At 62.3% G+C, this 15,043-nt stretch overlaps 1 protein-coding gene across 3 annotated transcripts in view; it reads left to right on the plus strand.

The window, feature by feature from the left end:
- Window positions 1-14,651, plus strand: part of DNAJB6 (DnaJ heat shock protein family (Hsp40) member B6) — a 71,187-nt gene extending 56,536 nt beyond the window's left edge. For all 3 annotated transcript variants that reach the window (XM_057504945.1, XM_036899482.2, XM_036899481.2), the window contains exons 9-10: window positions 8,126-8,338; window positions 13,354-14,651. In XM_057504945.1, the coding sequence (XP_057360928.1) occupies window positions 8,126-8,338; window positions 13,354-13,436 (296 nt within the window). In that variant the 3' untranslated portion in view covers window positions 13,437-14,651. The remainder of the gene's footprint in view (window positions 1-8,125; window positions 8,339-13,353) is intronic.
- The last annotated feature ends 392 nt before the right edge of the window (window positions 14,652-15,043 follow it).

Here is a 15,043-nt window from a genome sequence, read left to right on the forward strand (position 1 = left end):
CAGCCTGGGCAGCCGGAAGTGAGAGAGCTGGACGTCTGCCTCCCTTGGCCTCCAGCGCACCGCAGGCCTCCCCAGCCGCCCCCAGCCCCTTCCCCCAAACCCGTCCTGTTATCCGTGAGGGCCTCCGGGAGCTGGCCCTGGCCTGTGCTGGCACACTGCCTGTCCCTCACGTGTCCGCCATGGTGTCCCTGCACCCTCTGGCTCCCCGGGCTGTGTGGGGCGCCGGCAGCTGTCCTTGGGGCCACCTGCAGAGCTGGTGTTGGAGCAGGGCTGTGAGCCTAGTGCCTGGGCGGCTCCAGGGGGCAGGGCCTCTTGTGACGTGAGCGCAGGCCCGGCACCCTTCGTGTTACCTGATTTCATTTTCGAGCATGTTCAAGCCGGTAAGCAGTACTCGCCTGGCAGCAGGCGGGTGGGGGCCCGGGAGTCTGTGGTGCCCATTGCAGCTCCAAGGCCGTGCACACGACAGGGTGGGTGGAGCCCAGCTGCTCCTGCAGCCAGCCGGGGGTCCCAGGGGCCACGTGTGCCTCCCGGGAGGCCTGTGCCTGACCCCAGCCTTGCTCTGGGGCCCCCCCAAGGGCAAGGGCCGGGGTCGTAAGACCGTCGGGCTTGCCCACGAGGGAGTGTTGGCTGGCCTAGCGAGTGGGTGCCACCAGCTCCTGGAGAGCCAGCGTGTGTGTGCGGTAGCTGGGATGGGGCTTGGGGCCTTTGTCCTCTGGTGTGAACCAGACAGCACTCTGTTCCAAGCTGCAGCACTGGCGGGGGAGTGGGGCTTCAGCGGCACGTACCCTGAGGGCACACGCCAGGCACTGCCCTGGGTGGGGCACGTCTGCCCCCAGTGCCGCGCCCCTCCCGCGGGGCCACCCACCGCCCTGATGTGGCTCCCCGTGCGAGCCACCACTCTCCCCTCTCACTGTCCATTCATTTCGAGAACTTGTCCTGGCACAGCCTGGTGAGAAGCCTCTGGGGTCCGCTGGAGCAGCGGCAGCCTCTGCCGGCCTTGCCCCTGAAGCATGCCGTGCCTTCTGTGCCCCCGGCCCTGCACCACGCCCTCTGGCCAGGGCCCCAGCAGTGGGAATCCGCCCTCCCCTGCTGCAAGCGCCTCAGGGGCTCCCTTGGCTTACAAGGCTTTTGGTGTTTGTGGCTCCCCTGACCCACGGCTCTGGCTGCACCCCGTGGCCTGTGCCTTTTCCTCCCCTCCCTGGGAGCCGCACGCCTGCCTCTCCGTTCCTCTGCTCACTGCTCTGACCCTCCTGCGGCTGTTGGTCATTCTGTGCACGCACCCTGTGCTCCGTGGGCGGCAGCGCCCGCCCGAGTGTTAGAATGGACCTTCTAAAGGGCCAAGGGTGCATTTTTGGGTGTTTGCATCATCTCAGACCGGTAGTGGCGTCCCGATTTGAACACATGGGACTAACCCCTCCTCCCTGCAAAGGGCAACAGCCTCAACCAAGGCCTCTAGGATTGTACATATTTGGGAAAAGTGATGCTGTTTTTGTCTCTGGAAGCATGTTCTTATTCTTGTGTTCCCGACCAGATTCCTACCCTGCATTCGGACTCCATTCTGGGGAGAACTGAGGCTGTGGCTGTGCTCGTGGCCCATGTGCGCAGCTGCCGGGACACCCCTGCTGCGGTTCCTCAGCAGTGCCAGGGCCTTGGCCGGGGACCCGGGCAGGCTGTGCTTGTTTTCAGCTCACATTGAACTCGGTTCTGTGGGGCAGGATGTTTCCTGGTATGTTTAGTTTTCTAAATGAAAAGGATGCTTGGACTGTTGGAACTGTTGTAAACTTTCTATGATAACAGTTAATCCACACATAAGAAAAGGCTATCAGAAGTTACACCCAGACAGTAAATTCTGTGTGGGTTGTATAATTAGACATTATTTTTGTTCAACTAACTTGTGTTGCCTTCATATAGATACAAATTGCTAAACTCAAATTGTTCAATTAGTGGTGAATTTCCATAGAAGAGGGGTGGTTTAGTGATGCGTGGACCAGTATGGAAAGTTTGGAAAGGCCGTAGACGAAGCCAAAGTGTGGCTGGCTTCAGAAGGAAGTGGGTGTGGGAGGGTGAGACCCGAGTGGCCAGGACCCACCTTCGGCTTTAAGCCAAGGGGTTTCAGGTCATACCAAGAGGCACTGCGGGTTCATGAGACTGTCCTGACTCCGTGGAGCTTTCCACGTTGCCCGGGTCAGTGCGGGGCTCTCTGCGTGACCTCACGTGGTGCATGCGCCTGGGCGTCCGAGTGTCACAGGGCAGTGGTGCTGCTCGGGGAGGGGGAGGCCCGGCCCTCGCTCTCTGGGTGCTGGGCTTCTCCCCAGAGCGCCGGTCGTGGGCGGGCCAGACAAGCCCTGGCACCTCCGCTGGCTCCAAGGGGCTCAGAGCTCGTTGGCCAGAACAGGCCGTGTCAAGTTTAAGCCGCAGGCTTTCTGTGTTCTTCGGCTGTGGGCGATGTGCGTTTGTCCCTCCCAAGAAGAATTTTTTGTAAAGGTTCGGCATTACGTATATTGGCTGTCGGTGAGGTCTGGATGGGACTGGCGCACACTCACCGAGAGGGGTCAGAAGGCACAGCGTACGGGCAAGGCCTGCATCTCCGAGGGGCGGGCCCTGGGCGCATGCCTGCCACTGTGCCTACATCTGTACCGGGACCTGGCCACGTGCGCGCCTCTCCGCGGGCCCTTGGCGCTCGACCCTGCAGCCTCCCGCTCCATGTGGCGGTTTTCCTCTGCCACCTATCGCCCCTGTCCACGGAATGCAAGGTTTGGTTTGAAAGGGGGGCCCTAGGTAGTAATGGTGGGCGCTTCTAACCGTAAGTGGCTGGGGACTCCATTCCAGTTCTCTTGTTAACTGCACCTCCCTTCATGGCCGGAAGCCTTGTTGATGCGGCCGTGCTGCTACTGCCTCAGGTACACGGGCTGCAGGGGGGCCAGCAGTCACCACTAGCAGCGGGAGGCCCCGGACTCGCGCCTCATCTGTCCCTAAGTCTTGGACGACACGAGGACATGCCATTCGGGAGAGGGGAGAGGTGGGCTGGTGCGCTGGCCTGGGGGCGCTGCCCTCGGTCGATAGCCTCTAACTTGCTCTGAAATTGAGGTAAGTAGGATTTGATGGTGTGTGACCAGCCCCCTCAGAGGCTCCTGTTTTGCCGCTAGGAGCAGAGGCCTGTGCTTGGCCCGGAGGGCTGGGGGTGGTGTGGGCTTGGCCCCTCCTGGTGCAGCGAGGGCCCTTAGTGTGGTCACTGTGGCAGTGGCATTCCTGCCAAGGGCTTCTGTGGCATCACATCATCACCCATGCCTGGTAGTTGGTGTCCATTCTCATTTTAAAGAGGAGCAGAGGTGTGCGGAGGCAGAGGACTCAGGTGGCACGTGCAGTGGTGGTGTGTGTCCTGTGGGACCACTGCGGCCTCAGAATGCCAGCAGGCCAGTGGCCCGGTGGTCCTGCTGGGTGCCACTGCCGGGTGCACATTGTCTCTGGAGAACACCTCTGCTCCGAGGAAGGGCCCTCTCTGCGGATGCCCCACACCGCAGCGTGCAGGTGAACCACCTGCTCTGCCGCCCATCCTTCAGTCCTGGCGCCTCACGTGGGCGTGGCCGGTCCCGGGTTTTGAATCGGCCCTGGGGAGCCTGTGCTCCTCCTCTAGAGCAGGGTACCTCCTAGCCGAGCGTGTTCTTCTCAGGCAGGGCAGGTGGGTGGGTGTTTGGAGCATCACATTAAGGGCAAGAATTTCACCACGTGTACTTCTCTGAAGCCCCTCTGTTGGACACCAGCATCAAGAAATTTGCCATCCAAATTAGCAGCCGGGGGGTCAAGTCATTTCTGTAATGGGGCTGTTTTGGGGGGCAGGTGTACCTTCCCAGGGACCTCGCTGGCTCGGGTGTTGGCCTCCTCACCATGGGCCCTGAATTCAGGGCCAGGAGCCCCTCCCCGTGCACCCGGGCCTGTCTTCCCGCTGGGCCTGAGGCTGGTGCTACCCCAGGCGGACCCACAGCGGCGCTCAGGGCTGAGCTCAGGGCTGGGGCGGGTGGTGGCGAGTCAGGCCAGCGCTTGCCAGTGTGCAGTTGAGCGGTTTCATCCAGCACAGGTGTCTACCGCATGCCAGGGCAGGGAGGGGTCACAAGAGCAGAGGGAGGGCCCAGGCCCGTGGCTCGGCGGGAGGGGACGCATCGAGCAGAAACGTGTGGTCCCTTCTGGTCCTGGGAGGCTGCAGATGCACAGGGTGTGAAGTTTGCAAGTCAGAGCAAGACATTCAGGAGACCGCTTCCTCCTCCTGTGAGTTTCTTGGCATCCCGCCCACAGGCCCTTCCCTGCCACCGGCGAGGCGTTGTCGTGGTGGGGTGGCCCCAGCTGCTGTACACAGGGGTCCCCTCCAAATACGTACAGGGCTGGCTTCACACCCCCGGTGGGGCTGGGGGCAGGAGAGTGGGCCGGTCCCCGTCTCCTGCCACGCCCCTTGCCTCAGGCAGGTGAGCCCTGCAGTCTGTGTCCTGAGGCCCCTCTGCCCTGAAGCAGAGCCGCCTCCGTGCTGACCTGGAAGACGCCTGAGGGGCGTCTAAGGTCTTGGGCAGTAGTTCAGAACTTGGACGTGGGACATGTGACAGTCATCTGGGGACCTTTGCAAGCCTGTGTGCCAGGCAGTGTCCTGGAGTGAGCAGCACCTCTGGGGAGGTCCAGGGCAGCTGGGCAGAGAGCTGAGAGGCTGGTGTTTGTGCCGAGATGCCAGCTGGACCTGGGGTGATCTTGGGGTCACTCCAGCCCCAGTTCCAGTCCTCCTGACCCCCTCCTTCCTGCGGCTTGTCTGTCTTGGGGCATCCCCTCACCCCCGTACCCTCTTCTCACTTCTGCTGGGAAGTCGTGGGCAGCCCGTTGCCCTCACCCACACTCCCAGGCTCAGCATGGGTCATGCCCCAAGGCCTCACTGTGGGAACCAGAGCCCCCAGCGTCCAGCCACTGCTCCCGGGGAATGCCAGTTCCTTGGCCTGGAATGGACGGAGCTGATGCCCGTCCTCATTAACACTGGGTCCACACGCGCCAGCAGCTAGGGGACGGCAGCCTTGCCCAATGAATCTGCTGACGCCTGTAGCATGCGGTGCCAGGAGCACGTGGAGTGATGCCTTCCCGAAAGTATCCAGTGAAAACTTTGGAATAAGTAAATGATTTACTCTTTGCTTCTCATTTTCTACCTTTATTTCCTTTCCCCAAGGAAATTATTTTTCCTGGTACTCAAGACACTGAAGTTTTATGGGGTCAGTGACTTGATCATCCCTTTGGAGCTCATATCATGGTGTGAGATCGGGCATGGTGTCCTCGAGGCTTGACCACAGGGTAAGACGGGTGCCCAGTGTGGTTCTGCCACTGCTGGTGAAAGCGTCTTTGTGGAGCCCAGACCCTGGCTCTGCGCCCTGGCTAAAGCCTCTTGATGTGCTCGGCCGGGCAGCTCACAGAGGCGAGGTCCAGGAGGGGCGGAGGCCCAGGCCGGAGCTGCTCTTCACCGGGCAGGGAGAGCAGGCGGGGTAGGTGCGAAAGGCTTCAGGACAGGCACGGGAAGGACAGGCGTGGTGCGCCAGGTCACTGTCTGCACACACCGGCCTGGGCAGGCAGGCTCTCTGTAAAGAGAAAGCTGGTGATGGCTGCCGAGCCCAAGCCTGGTGTTCCGTTCAGACAGAGGCTTGTGTGGCCCTAGAGTCTGCAGAACCCTGAAGACCTGCCCTGTGCTGGCCGCCCGCCTTCCGAGCCGGCTGTGACGTGGGCCAGCCGCCCGCCTCCTCTGTGTGGCCAGTGCCTGGCCCAGCACCCCCACTCCACTCAGGGAGCTGTGCGGCCGCCGTCGGGGTCTCTGTGTCTGCGGGCGGCAGGTGGCCCTGGGGAGTGAGCCTGTGGGGACAGCGCATCCCTCCTCCAGTGTGTGGCGGTTGGCGGACAGGAGGGACTCGGTTCTGAGTTTCTCTGAGGCCTGGAGCCCCCCTGCCAGTAAGGCAAGCGAGTCTGGTGGAGACCGCGGGCCACAGGGCATGTGCCCGTCTGGGCCAGCACAGGTGGAGGTTGGTGCTATCTGCTCGGGCATCGGGGCACACTCTTGGTAAGGCCTAACTGGCGCTCCCCTCAGTTACCGGGCGGGGAGCAGTGATGCCCAGGGTCTCCTTACTCCTGCCCTGCCTGCACGGAGGAGGCCTTCCTCCTCGCTGGTGGGGGCCCGTGGGGGTGCTTGGCGCCAAGCCAGGGGTCTGAGGGGCTGAGCCGCCATGGTGCTGCCCCTGAGTGTGGGAGGCCGTGGGCATTTGCTGTTGCCTCCTCGGGGCTCCAGAGAACAGTGACATCCCTCCCGTGACCTTGCGGATCCCTCTTCTGTTTGGTCTCCCGGCCCCCGGAGGGAGGGGTGCAGGCTCCCGACCCCCTCACAGCCCTTCTCTTTCCTCCTTCACTTGAGGACACTCAGGAGGCGCTGTGCCAGGGGCGGAGCTCAGCTGGCGCGGGTCAGGGATGAGGTCTTGGACACCCCTGGCCACTTATTCGCCTGACAGATGAGCAGACGACCCTAGGGTGGAGAACCTGCCGCAGATGCCAGGGGCCACGAGCCCACGCTTCTCCATAGTCAGTTCTGGTCCTGAGGAGCCTGTGTGGCTGTGGCCATGTGGCCGCGTCCTTCAAAGGGGCATCGAGAACATCACGACGCTGGTTGCGAGGTGGCGGCCGTGCACACAGGACACGAGCCCTCCCCAGCTGCAGGGCTGTGTGGCTCGTGGCTCCCGGGTGTCACTCTCGTGGGCGGGGTGGGCTGTGGGGCGGCCCAGCAGCGATGACCATAGCTGGCACTTAGCGGGGCCTTCTGGTGCCGCCACGCCGCACACTAGGCAGGCTCTGGGGCTGCATAGGGCCTCTCCCTCAGGCGCCGAGACAGTTTGGAAAGCCTTCAACTGCAAGCCCAGGATGTGGGTGTGCCAAGGTCCTAGTGTTTCTCGAGAGTGGATTTCTTGGGGTGCAGTTCCCTGAAAGTGCCCCTCTAGGACAGGCGCCATCTGAGGCGGCCAGCGATGCTGGGGGATACCCCAAGGTGCCCAGAGGAGCAGGCTTGGGCAGGGGTTTGGGGCCAGGCCTTGCAGCTTACATGTTGCCATGTGGATGAGATGTAGTCGGGCGCCCCAGCAGCTTAGTTCAAGCTGGGGCCCTGGGGAGGGCGTGCAGCTCCTCCCAGCGCTGCACATCTGGTGCCCCGTGCCAGTGACCGGTGCCCCACGACATAGCTCCTCAAGCCTGGTTCTTGTACGCACAGCCCAGTCTGTCTTGGGAGAGTCTCGGTGAGCAAGGCCTCCCTGGCTGGGAGTGGGAGCAGGTGCAGCTTGCGCTGTGCTTGCGGACCTGCCTCGGTTTCTGTGGGAAGGGAGGGAGCCCCTTTCCACCTGCAGGCCCGGGATTTTGCCCACTGGATGGAGGTGTTGGGTAGCCGTCGCTTGCTGGAAGCCCGCTGCCAGGTTTGCAGGAGCTGTGGAGGCTGTGCCGCCACTAATGTGCCACCGTCCCCGTCAGGCACCTGGCTCCCCGGCGTTGCCTGGGCTTGTAACCTCTTTCCCTCGAACACCCGTGGTGTGACGGATAATCAGAAACTCAGAGTGGAATTTAAAATCACGCAGCAAAAACCGTCATTTGTGTATTTTGTTCCTGGTACCCACGTAACGTGCGCAACTTCTCTGTTTCCTAAAAGACTGATAGGAACACGACCTTGGGGCGACTCGGGTGCCCCGTCTGGACCGTGTCTGACTGGACAGATGCCCGGCGGGCCCAGGCCCGTGGCCCAGCGCTGTGTGCTTACACGCGCATGCGCGGGCGGCGTGGCCAGCGGACTCGTCGTGTCGCGGGGTGGAGAGGCTGCTGTGCTCCTGGGGCTGAGGCCGCTGGCTGGTCCGGAGCCCGTTCCTTCCGGGCCAGCGCCCTGGGTCGGTGTCCCCAGCGACTTCTGCAGGGCTGCCCTTTTAGACATCGTTGTGGCGCCCCTCCCTCCGCTCCTGGAATCTTCCATTTAGGCCCCAGCAGGGGCCTTGAGGGGCCCCCTCCTTCCCCAGCCGCCAGGGAGGTGGACGCCGACCAGCGCGGCCTCCGCAGCGGCCGCTAATGCCCCTCCCCCGCCCTGTGCTTCCAGGTGTGGCCGACGAGGACGCCTTCCGGGAGGAGTGTCGGCGGAGAGGCCAGAGCTCGCTTCCCGCCCAGCCCGCCAGCGCCGGCGTCCGCGCACCGAGGCCGCCCAGGCTCGCCGCGGTGCCCAGACACGCGTCTCCCTACGGCTGTGAGGACCAGCTCGAGCAGGGCAGACAGCGGGCCTCCATGAGCTGGGACCCCGCCGTGCCCCCAGCAGGTGTGCCCCCCGGGGGCGTCCCACCCACCTCCCAGGGCCAGAGGGGGCCGAAATCGCTCCTGTGCTGCTGTGTCCTGACCTGACCGGGTGGGCGGGCGGGCAGGCAGGTGAGCTTGCCGCCACGACATGCCCCTCAATTATAATGGGCACCAGTCTTCCGTGACAGGGCGACGAGTGTTGTCTCGGGCGAAGGCTGGCAGGTGCCATGGGATTGCCAGGTGCTGATGCTGCCCTAAATCTTTTTGCAACTTTTGAGACTTTGTGGGGCCTCATAACTCAGATGGGCCTGTGCCCCAGGCCACTCACTAAGCTGGTGGGCACCTTGCCATCTCAGCGGTAAATGCTGGCATTTATCCCCACCCGCCATGCCTTCGCCTGTGTTCGGAGTGGGGACCTGCCATCAATGGTGCCAGCCCACCCGCCCTCTCACCTCTGGACGCTGGGCATTCATGCCGGGTGTCCCAGAGCCCAGCTCTGCCCTTTTCCAGCTTGGCCTGCGATTTCTTACAGAGCCCAGACGAGCCTGTGAAGCCAGTTCCCATAGAAAGTTCTGGCTGATGTCTGAGGGTGTGGCTGTGCATGTGGTTGTGTGTGTGATTTGCTTGAATTTCATTCATTTGAAGCTTTGGGCTCACCGGGAGGGTAGCCACGGTGCCCAGGCAGGCTCGCGGTAGAGGACAGCATTGGTCCTTGGCTCAGCCACCATCCGAGTGCAGGTTGTGAGGTTGACCCTGGGGGCCCTGGCAGGCGGTAGCAAGAAAGGGCTGTGTCCTTTCCTCTCCCAGAACCTCCTCTTGGGACGTCAGCCCTGTCAGGTCCTTCTGGTCTTTCCCCGGTAGAGCAGCGGTGTCTGTCGGGGTTTCAGGGGGACAGAGGAGAGGCACCATCGCTGAAGCTGGGCGTCCTGGGGCTTCAGGCCTTGGCATGGCACTCCCACAGTTGTGTGGACCTGGCCACGGGCCCTGCCGTGCCGCTGTGCCGACAGCAGCAGGTCACATGGAGACGTCAGCCCTACCCTGTGTGACCGAGTGAGAAACGGAGCAGGTGGAAGGACTGGCTGGGCAATGGCAGAGTGATATTGAGGGGTCTGCGCAAGGGGAGGGCTGTGGATGGAGTTTCCCCTAACAGATGAGTCTGAACACGATCTAGCAGGCTCCATCTGTGATTCACGGACACCGTAAGCCCACGTCCTGGGCTGGAACGTCCCAGTTCCCAAGAAGTTGGTGTGTGGACGCGGCCTGCCTGGCACGGTCAGGTGTGAACGGAGCCAGCCTCCCAGAGCAGGACACGGAACCGTTGCCAACAGGCTGACCACAGAGGGCACATCCTGAGCTCAAGGCAGCCCACGCCTCCCACCTGAGGGATGATTTACTTGCGGGAGAGTCTTGGAAATGTAGGATTCAGTAGGAAAACAGTAGCTCTTGTTCGAGTATCTCATGTTTGTCAGTTTTTACCTTTGGGTCTCTACCAGGTATTGCTTTGAGTGGGGAAAACCTGCTGACCTATGACTCCTGGCACGATCCAGGAGGCGCACGGGGGCTTTCACCTGCCAGGCTTCCCGTGGCTGCCGGGGTGGGCCCTGCCTGCGTCCAGGCACGTGGCCTCTGTGATAGTGGCCGATGGCTGGGAGGGCTCTGTCTGCTGTGGAGCCAGCTCCCTGTTTCCTTCCCAAACCGAGGTACGTGGCCCTGAAGGGAGTCAGTCAGGCCGCCAGAGAACCAGCCGCCAGTTTTCGTGCAGGTGTGGTGAGGTCGTGTCAGGGACTTTGGTTTGACTCCTTACTGAGAGACGACAAAGCTGCCCCGCGGGTGGGGGGTGCAGACGGAGTGAGGAGAACGTGCGTGGGGGAGGCCGCGGCAGACCCAAGCTGGCCAACGGCCCCGGGCCACGGGGCCCTCTGGGTTCCTTCCTGTGCCACCAGGGTACAGTGCCTCTGCAGAACCCCCAGCGCCCGGGCAGCGCTGCAGAGGCTGGGGGAGTCCGTCACGAAGGGGTGGCCCCCCAGCAGGCTCCTGTGTGCGCCAGCGCGGTTGGGAAGTCACAGGAACCTCTCTGCCGTATTGCCAAGTCTTGGGTGATTTTGCCTAAAAGAAGTGCATGGTAAGGAACTTGGCTACGCAGGGGAGGCCAGGTCGCCTCATGACCGGCCAGGAGGTGCAGGGGCCCCGGGAGCCGGCTTGCCGGGCAGCGGCAAGGTGTGGAGGCAGCCGGAAGTTTCCGGGGAGTGACTGTCTTAGGTGGAAAGTGAGCCTGCACCGGACGTGCACCTCCCCAGACCGAGTGCACTGCCTGTGCTGGGCACGGCTGCTGAGCCTGCCCAGGGCGCGGCGGAGGAAAGCTACCTGGACCGGAGTCTCTGCTTTCAGCCCAAGTGGCCCCTTGCCGGGCGGCTCCTGTCAGCGGGGCAGGTGCTGGGTGACGGCGTCCCGCGGGTTTCTCGTGCCGGCATCTGCTGCTCTGTTAGGTTGTGTGTGCTCTCGCTTCGGATGGCTGACTGCCTGTCAGACCGGGCCTGCTGCTTCAGGACGGACGCGTGGCTCCTACTGTGTGTCACGTGGAGCCGGGAGTCACCAAGTGAGACATTAGAAAAGGATTAGTATTTTTCATTTATGGATTCCCCACAGACTGAAGGTCTGTCAGGAGCACGTGACTGTTAAAAAGGAAAATTAAAATTATTGGACATGACAAACAGTTCACGAAGGAATGCAATGGATCCCGTCACCTTAATTCTTACTTTTTTGTTGGAAGGAAGCAGCTTCCCCAGGAGTGCCGGGGAACCAGGGAATGGTCCTCTTTTGCAAAGCACAGCATGGCGCCCACAAGCTAGTGGTCGTTCCATGCTGGTGCGGCTCTCGGCGACTTTGGCTGTCTGTCTTTTTAGTGAAAACTAATTTCTGTATCTCTGCGTTTCTCTGTTAAGAACTCTCAGTGGTTCTTAAGAAGTATTTTCCTGCGTGGGGCCTTTGGGAGGGTCCTCATTGGTGTGGGAGCCCCTGGGGGTCCGTGGGAGCGGCACCTTGGGCTGGCACAGCGCGGGGCGCTCCAGACCACAGCCGCAGCACCCACCTCTGTGGTGAGGGGCGCATGGTTCCTTCCTAGGAAGGTGAGGTCACAGGAGGTCTTCCTTTTTCTTGTATGCTTTTTATTAGATGTTTGGGTTTGTCTGAACCCTCCTCCAGGTTTGTGACACATGTGGCCAGAGCCAGGGCTTGGGCAGGGGCCGGGTGGGGGCCCGGAGTGGGACATGGCAGATGCCATGCTGCGGCCCCTCTGTGCAACCCGATGCTGTGGCTTGTTTTGATGCCCTTGGATTTGAGACCTTGGATGCGGAAGCAGCTGTGGTGCAGGGCCAGAGGGGCCGCGATCCCACCTGTGTGGTGGCTCTCTGGGTGGGTGGTGCCTATCGTGCCTGGTGGTAATGGGTGTACCCGGCCGCCTTTGCAGGGATGGCAGAGGGCCGTCTCAGGCTGCGTGGGCAGCCTTTCTCCTGGGCCCTGGTCCAAGCTGGGGGGCCAGTCGTGTCACCCTCATGCCCCAGGCACATGGGACAGGCACTTGCTGGCTGGCTGGTGTTCGGCTAGCATAGATCAAACATACACTAGCCCCAGAATCTTGTCATTGGTGAAATTCCTTTGTTTGTCTGAAGTGATTTTCTGTGGCTTCTTAAAATTGAAAATGCCTTGTACCAGAAGTGGCGTTTTAATGAGAAGTCTGAGTGAGGGATCGATCTCTTCGCCCTCTGTGCTGTGAGAACAGTGGTCTCCTGGGAAGGAGCTGGAACCGGGCGACAGGATGGGCACACTGAGCCCCAGCTTGGCCGCTTGTGTCCACCAGGGCACCACGGGCCTTTCTGAACCTGACTGACTGTGTGAAACTGTGTCAGGTGTGGAGCAGAGGCTGCGCTGGCCTCCCTGCTGAGAAACCTCTCAGCTACACTGTGGGGAGCCAGGAGCCAGGGCTGGCCAGTGACCTTGATGCCCGTCCACCGTGTGTGTGAGCGGGGGCTCCCGTGTCCTCCTGGGGGCTGCTGGCCTTCACCCACGAGTAGCCGCCCGCGGCCAGTTCCACTGGTGACCGGCAGGGGACAGGCTTCAGGCATCTTGTTTCTGGGCGGCTGGCGCTGTCTGATTGGTGCAGGGACCCGAGGCGTCTTTAGCAGCTGAGCTCTGTCCGCGTGCAGCCTGTGCCTGAAAGGCTGCCGTATGTTAAACCTTGAGAATATGTTCAGAGGGACTTAGCAGCAGGCCTAGGGGCTCACGGGCGTGTCCCAGGCCCACAGTGGCCCCAGCCCGGTTCTGTTCTTGGTTCTGCACTAGCCAGGCCATTTAAGTGGATCTTTTAACCCAAATTGGACATGCAGCCTGCTTCCCGGCTGACCCTGCTGCTTCTCCCCCACGTCTGCGTGCTCCCGGCCACTTCTGCACAGCAGTTCCTTTCTGCTTCTCTGCTTCTCTGAAGGGTGACTGGTGCACTTACCTGTCAAGAGGTTGCTCACTTTGAGGGGCAGTAAGTGGGTTCCCCAAGTCAGAAGCGGGAGCCGTTCCCACGTGGAACACCCAGAACCGTGGAAGGGGGCCCGGTCCGCGGTGGGGCCTCCCCTGCAGAGCACCCTGGCGCCCTGGTCTGGCCGGGGCCGGAGGGAGCCCGGGGCGCTTGGGGCCCAGCCCCGAGGCAGTCGGCTCCGCCCCTGTGAGGTGCAGTGTCCAGCTGGGGTGCAGAGTGGGCTCCCTTGGAGGTGGCGAGGCGAGGGCTGGGCTGGCTGAGTGTGGGGGCAGCCGGGCACAAAGGCCGCCCCTCTGCTCAGCCGTGACTGTCTCTGAATAGCGTTAAGGGGTCTCAGTGCGCAGTTTAGAAAGTCGGTTTGTGGTTTTGCTGAGGTTTCTGTGGGACCAGGTGGGACGGAAGGCCTCGGACTTCGCCGTCCTGTCCGCTGACACGGGGACTGTCGAGAAATGTCCGCCTCGTGCTGGCCAGCCGCCGCTGGTCTGCAGTGTCTCACAGCCGTGTCTCCCCAGGGTCCAAGGAAGGCGGCAAGAGGAGGAAGCAGAAGCAGAGAGAGGAGACGCAGAAGAGGAAGTCGGCCCGAGGGAAGCACTAGGCCGCCCCGGGCGGGCCGCGGCCCCAGGCGGCTCCGAGGGGCTGCGGGCGGCAGTGGCGTCCGTTCGCCGCCGAGGCCGTTCCTGCCCGCCGCTCTGGGACGCGCCGCGGGTCGGTCAGACCAGGACGCGTGGGGGGGGGGTCCGCGCAGCACTAGCGCGCGGCGCCCTGCGCGGAGGCTCTGCCCTTCTCCCCAAGCGCTCGGCCGCGGCCCGGGCCGCTGCGGCGTCACAGCTCTAGACGCACGGTAGGTACAGCCGGCGGCCGAGCGCACGGCACCGAACGGCCTTCCTCGCGCTGGTGGGGGGTTCGAAACTGGCACGTAGCTAAGTGCAGGGTGACCTGGGTGTCGCAGGTCGCGCACGGAGTTGGCGTAAGGCGGCCAGGCCCTCAGCCGTGCCCAGAGTGACCCGGCCGCCTGCGCGCAGCCTCTGGCTAGTACTTGAGACGCGCGTCCTCCTCCTCGCTGTGCTCATTTTAAGCCCCTCCGAGCAGCCCCAGTTCAGCTCCCAGTACCGTGTGATTTATGCCGAATCTCATCTTTGCTTCTTGGGTCTGTAACCGTTCTTTTTAGCACGTACACGGGAGTCTACAAACCAGTTGAGGAACACCGGCTCTGGCTCCCGGGTGAGGGTGGTGCTGGCTGGGGCGCAGCCAGCCCGCCCCGAGCAGGGGCGCTGAGCGCGGGTTCAGTGTGTAGGCCTTGGCCCTTGACAGCAGTCGTCTTACTCTAGAAGATCCTCCCAGCCTCCTGCACACGTTTCTCTGCATGGTGGTGCTTCTTAACCCTTGTTTCTGCTGGGCAGCGACCAGCCCTGGTGCTGCCTCGCACGCCCAGCCCCCATGCGCCAGCACCGCCCTCCCATCCCGTTCGGTGTGAGGGGCTTCTCCTGAGCTCTCCTGGGAATGAGGGCACGCGGGGAAGCTCTGATGTGGTTCAGATGTGCCAGCAGCTGGAATCCAGCAGTGTGGAAGCCCGGCGAGTTTTTGGCACATCCACGGGGCGGGCAGCCTGGGCACAGCCACGTGTGTGACCTCCGCTTTCAGGGTGACCCTTAGGGGACGTTTGCTTGGATGTGTCCTTGGCTTGGGGGAGGGGTGTGGACTGCTGGGTGGGGAGTGGACCGGTATTCAGTGCCCACTGTGGAAAATGTAACCATGATGCACACTGTGTTTTAAGTGACACTACATAAATAAAATGAAGTGTTTAGCGCTGCTCATTTGCTGTCATTTATAAGTACTAGTAAGTTGCACTGTTCTTAGTAGTTAAAATTAAAAGTGTTCTCCATCATTTCAATTATGGAAAATAAAGTGACACTTGGGGGCCAAAGGCTAGCATCTGAGACGCCTTTGCCGTCAGGTGAAGTGTCACTTGGAGGAGAGGGACCCCGAGTGTGCGTGGTGTGACTGGCAGCCTGTGCCTGCCTGGCGGGGTGGAGCGGACCCTCCTGCTGTGGGTGCCACAGCCCAGGGCAGGCCCCGGCGCAGGAGCGGAAGCCCCCGGCTCTCGTGAGCAGCCGCCCAGTCGCCAGCCCGTCTCACCTGTGGTGTCGCTGCAGCTCCTGGGGCCGTGGGAGCATGACTGGCCATTGAAGACGGGTTTGTGCC

This window comes from Manis pentadactyla, chromosome 7 (assembly GCF_030020395.1).
Source record: "Manis pentadactyla isolate mManPen7 chromosome 7, mManPen7.hap1, whole genome shotgun sequence".
Classification (NCBI taxonomy): Eukaryota; Metazoa; Chordata; class Mammalia; order Pholidota; family Manidae; genus Manis; species Manis pentadactyla.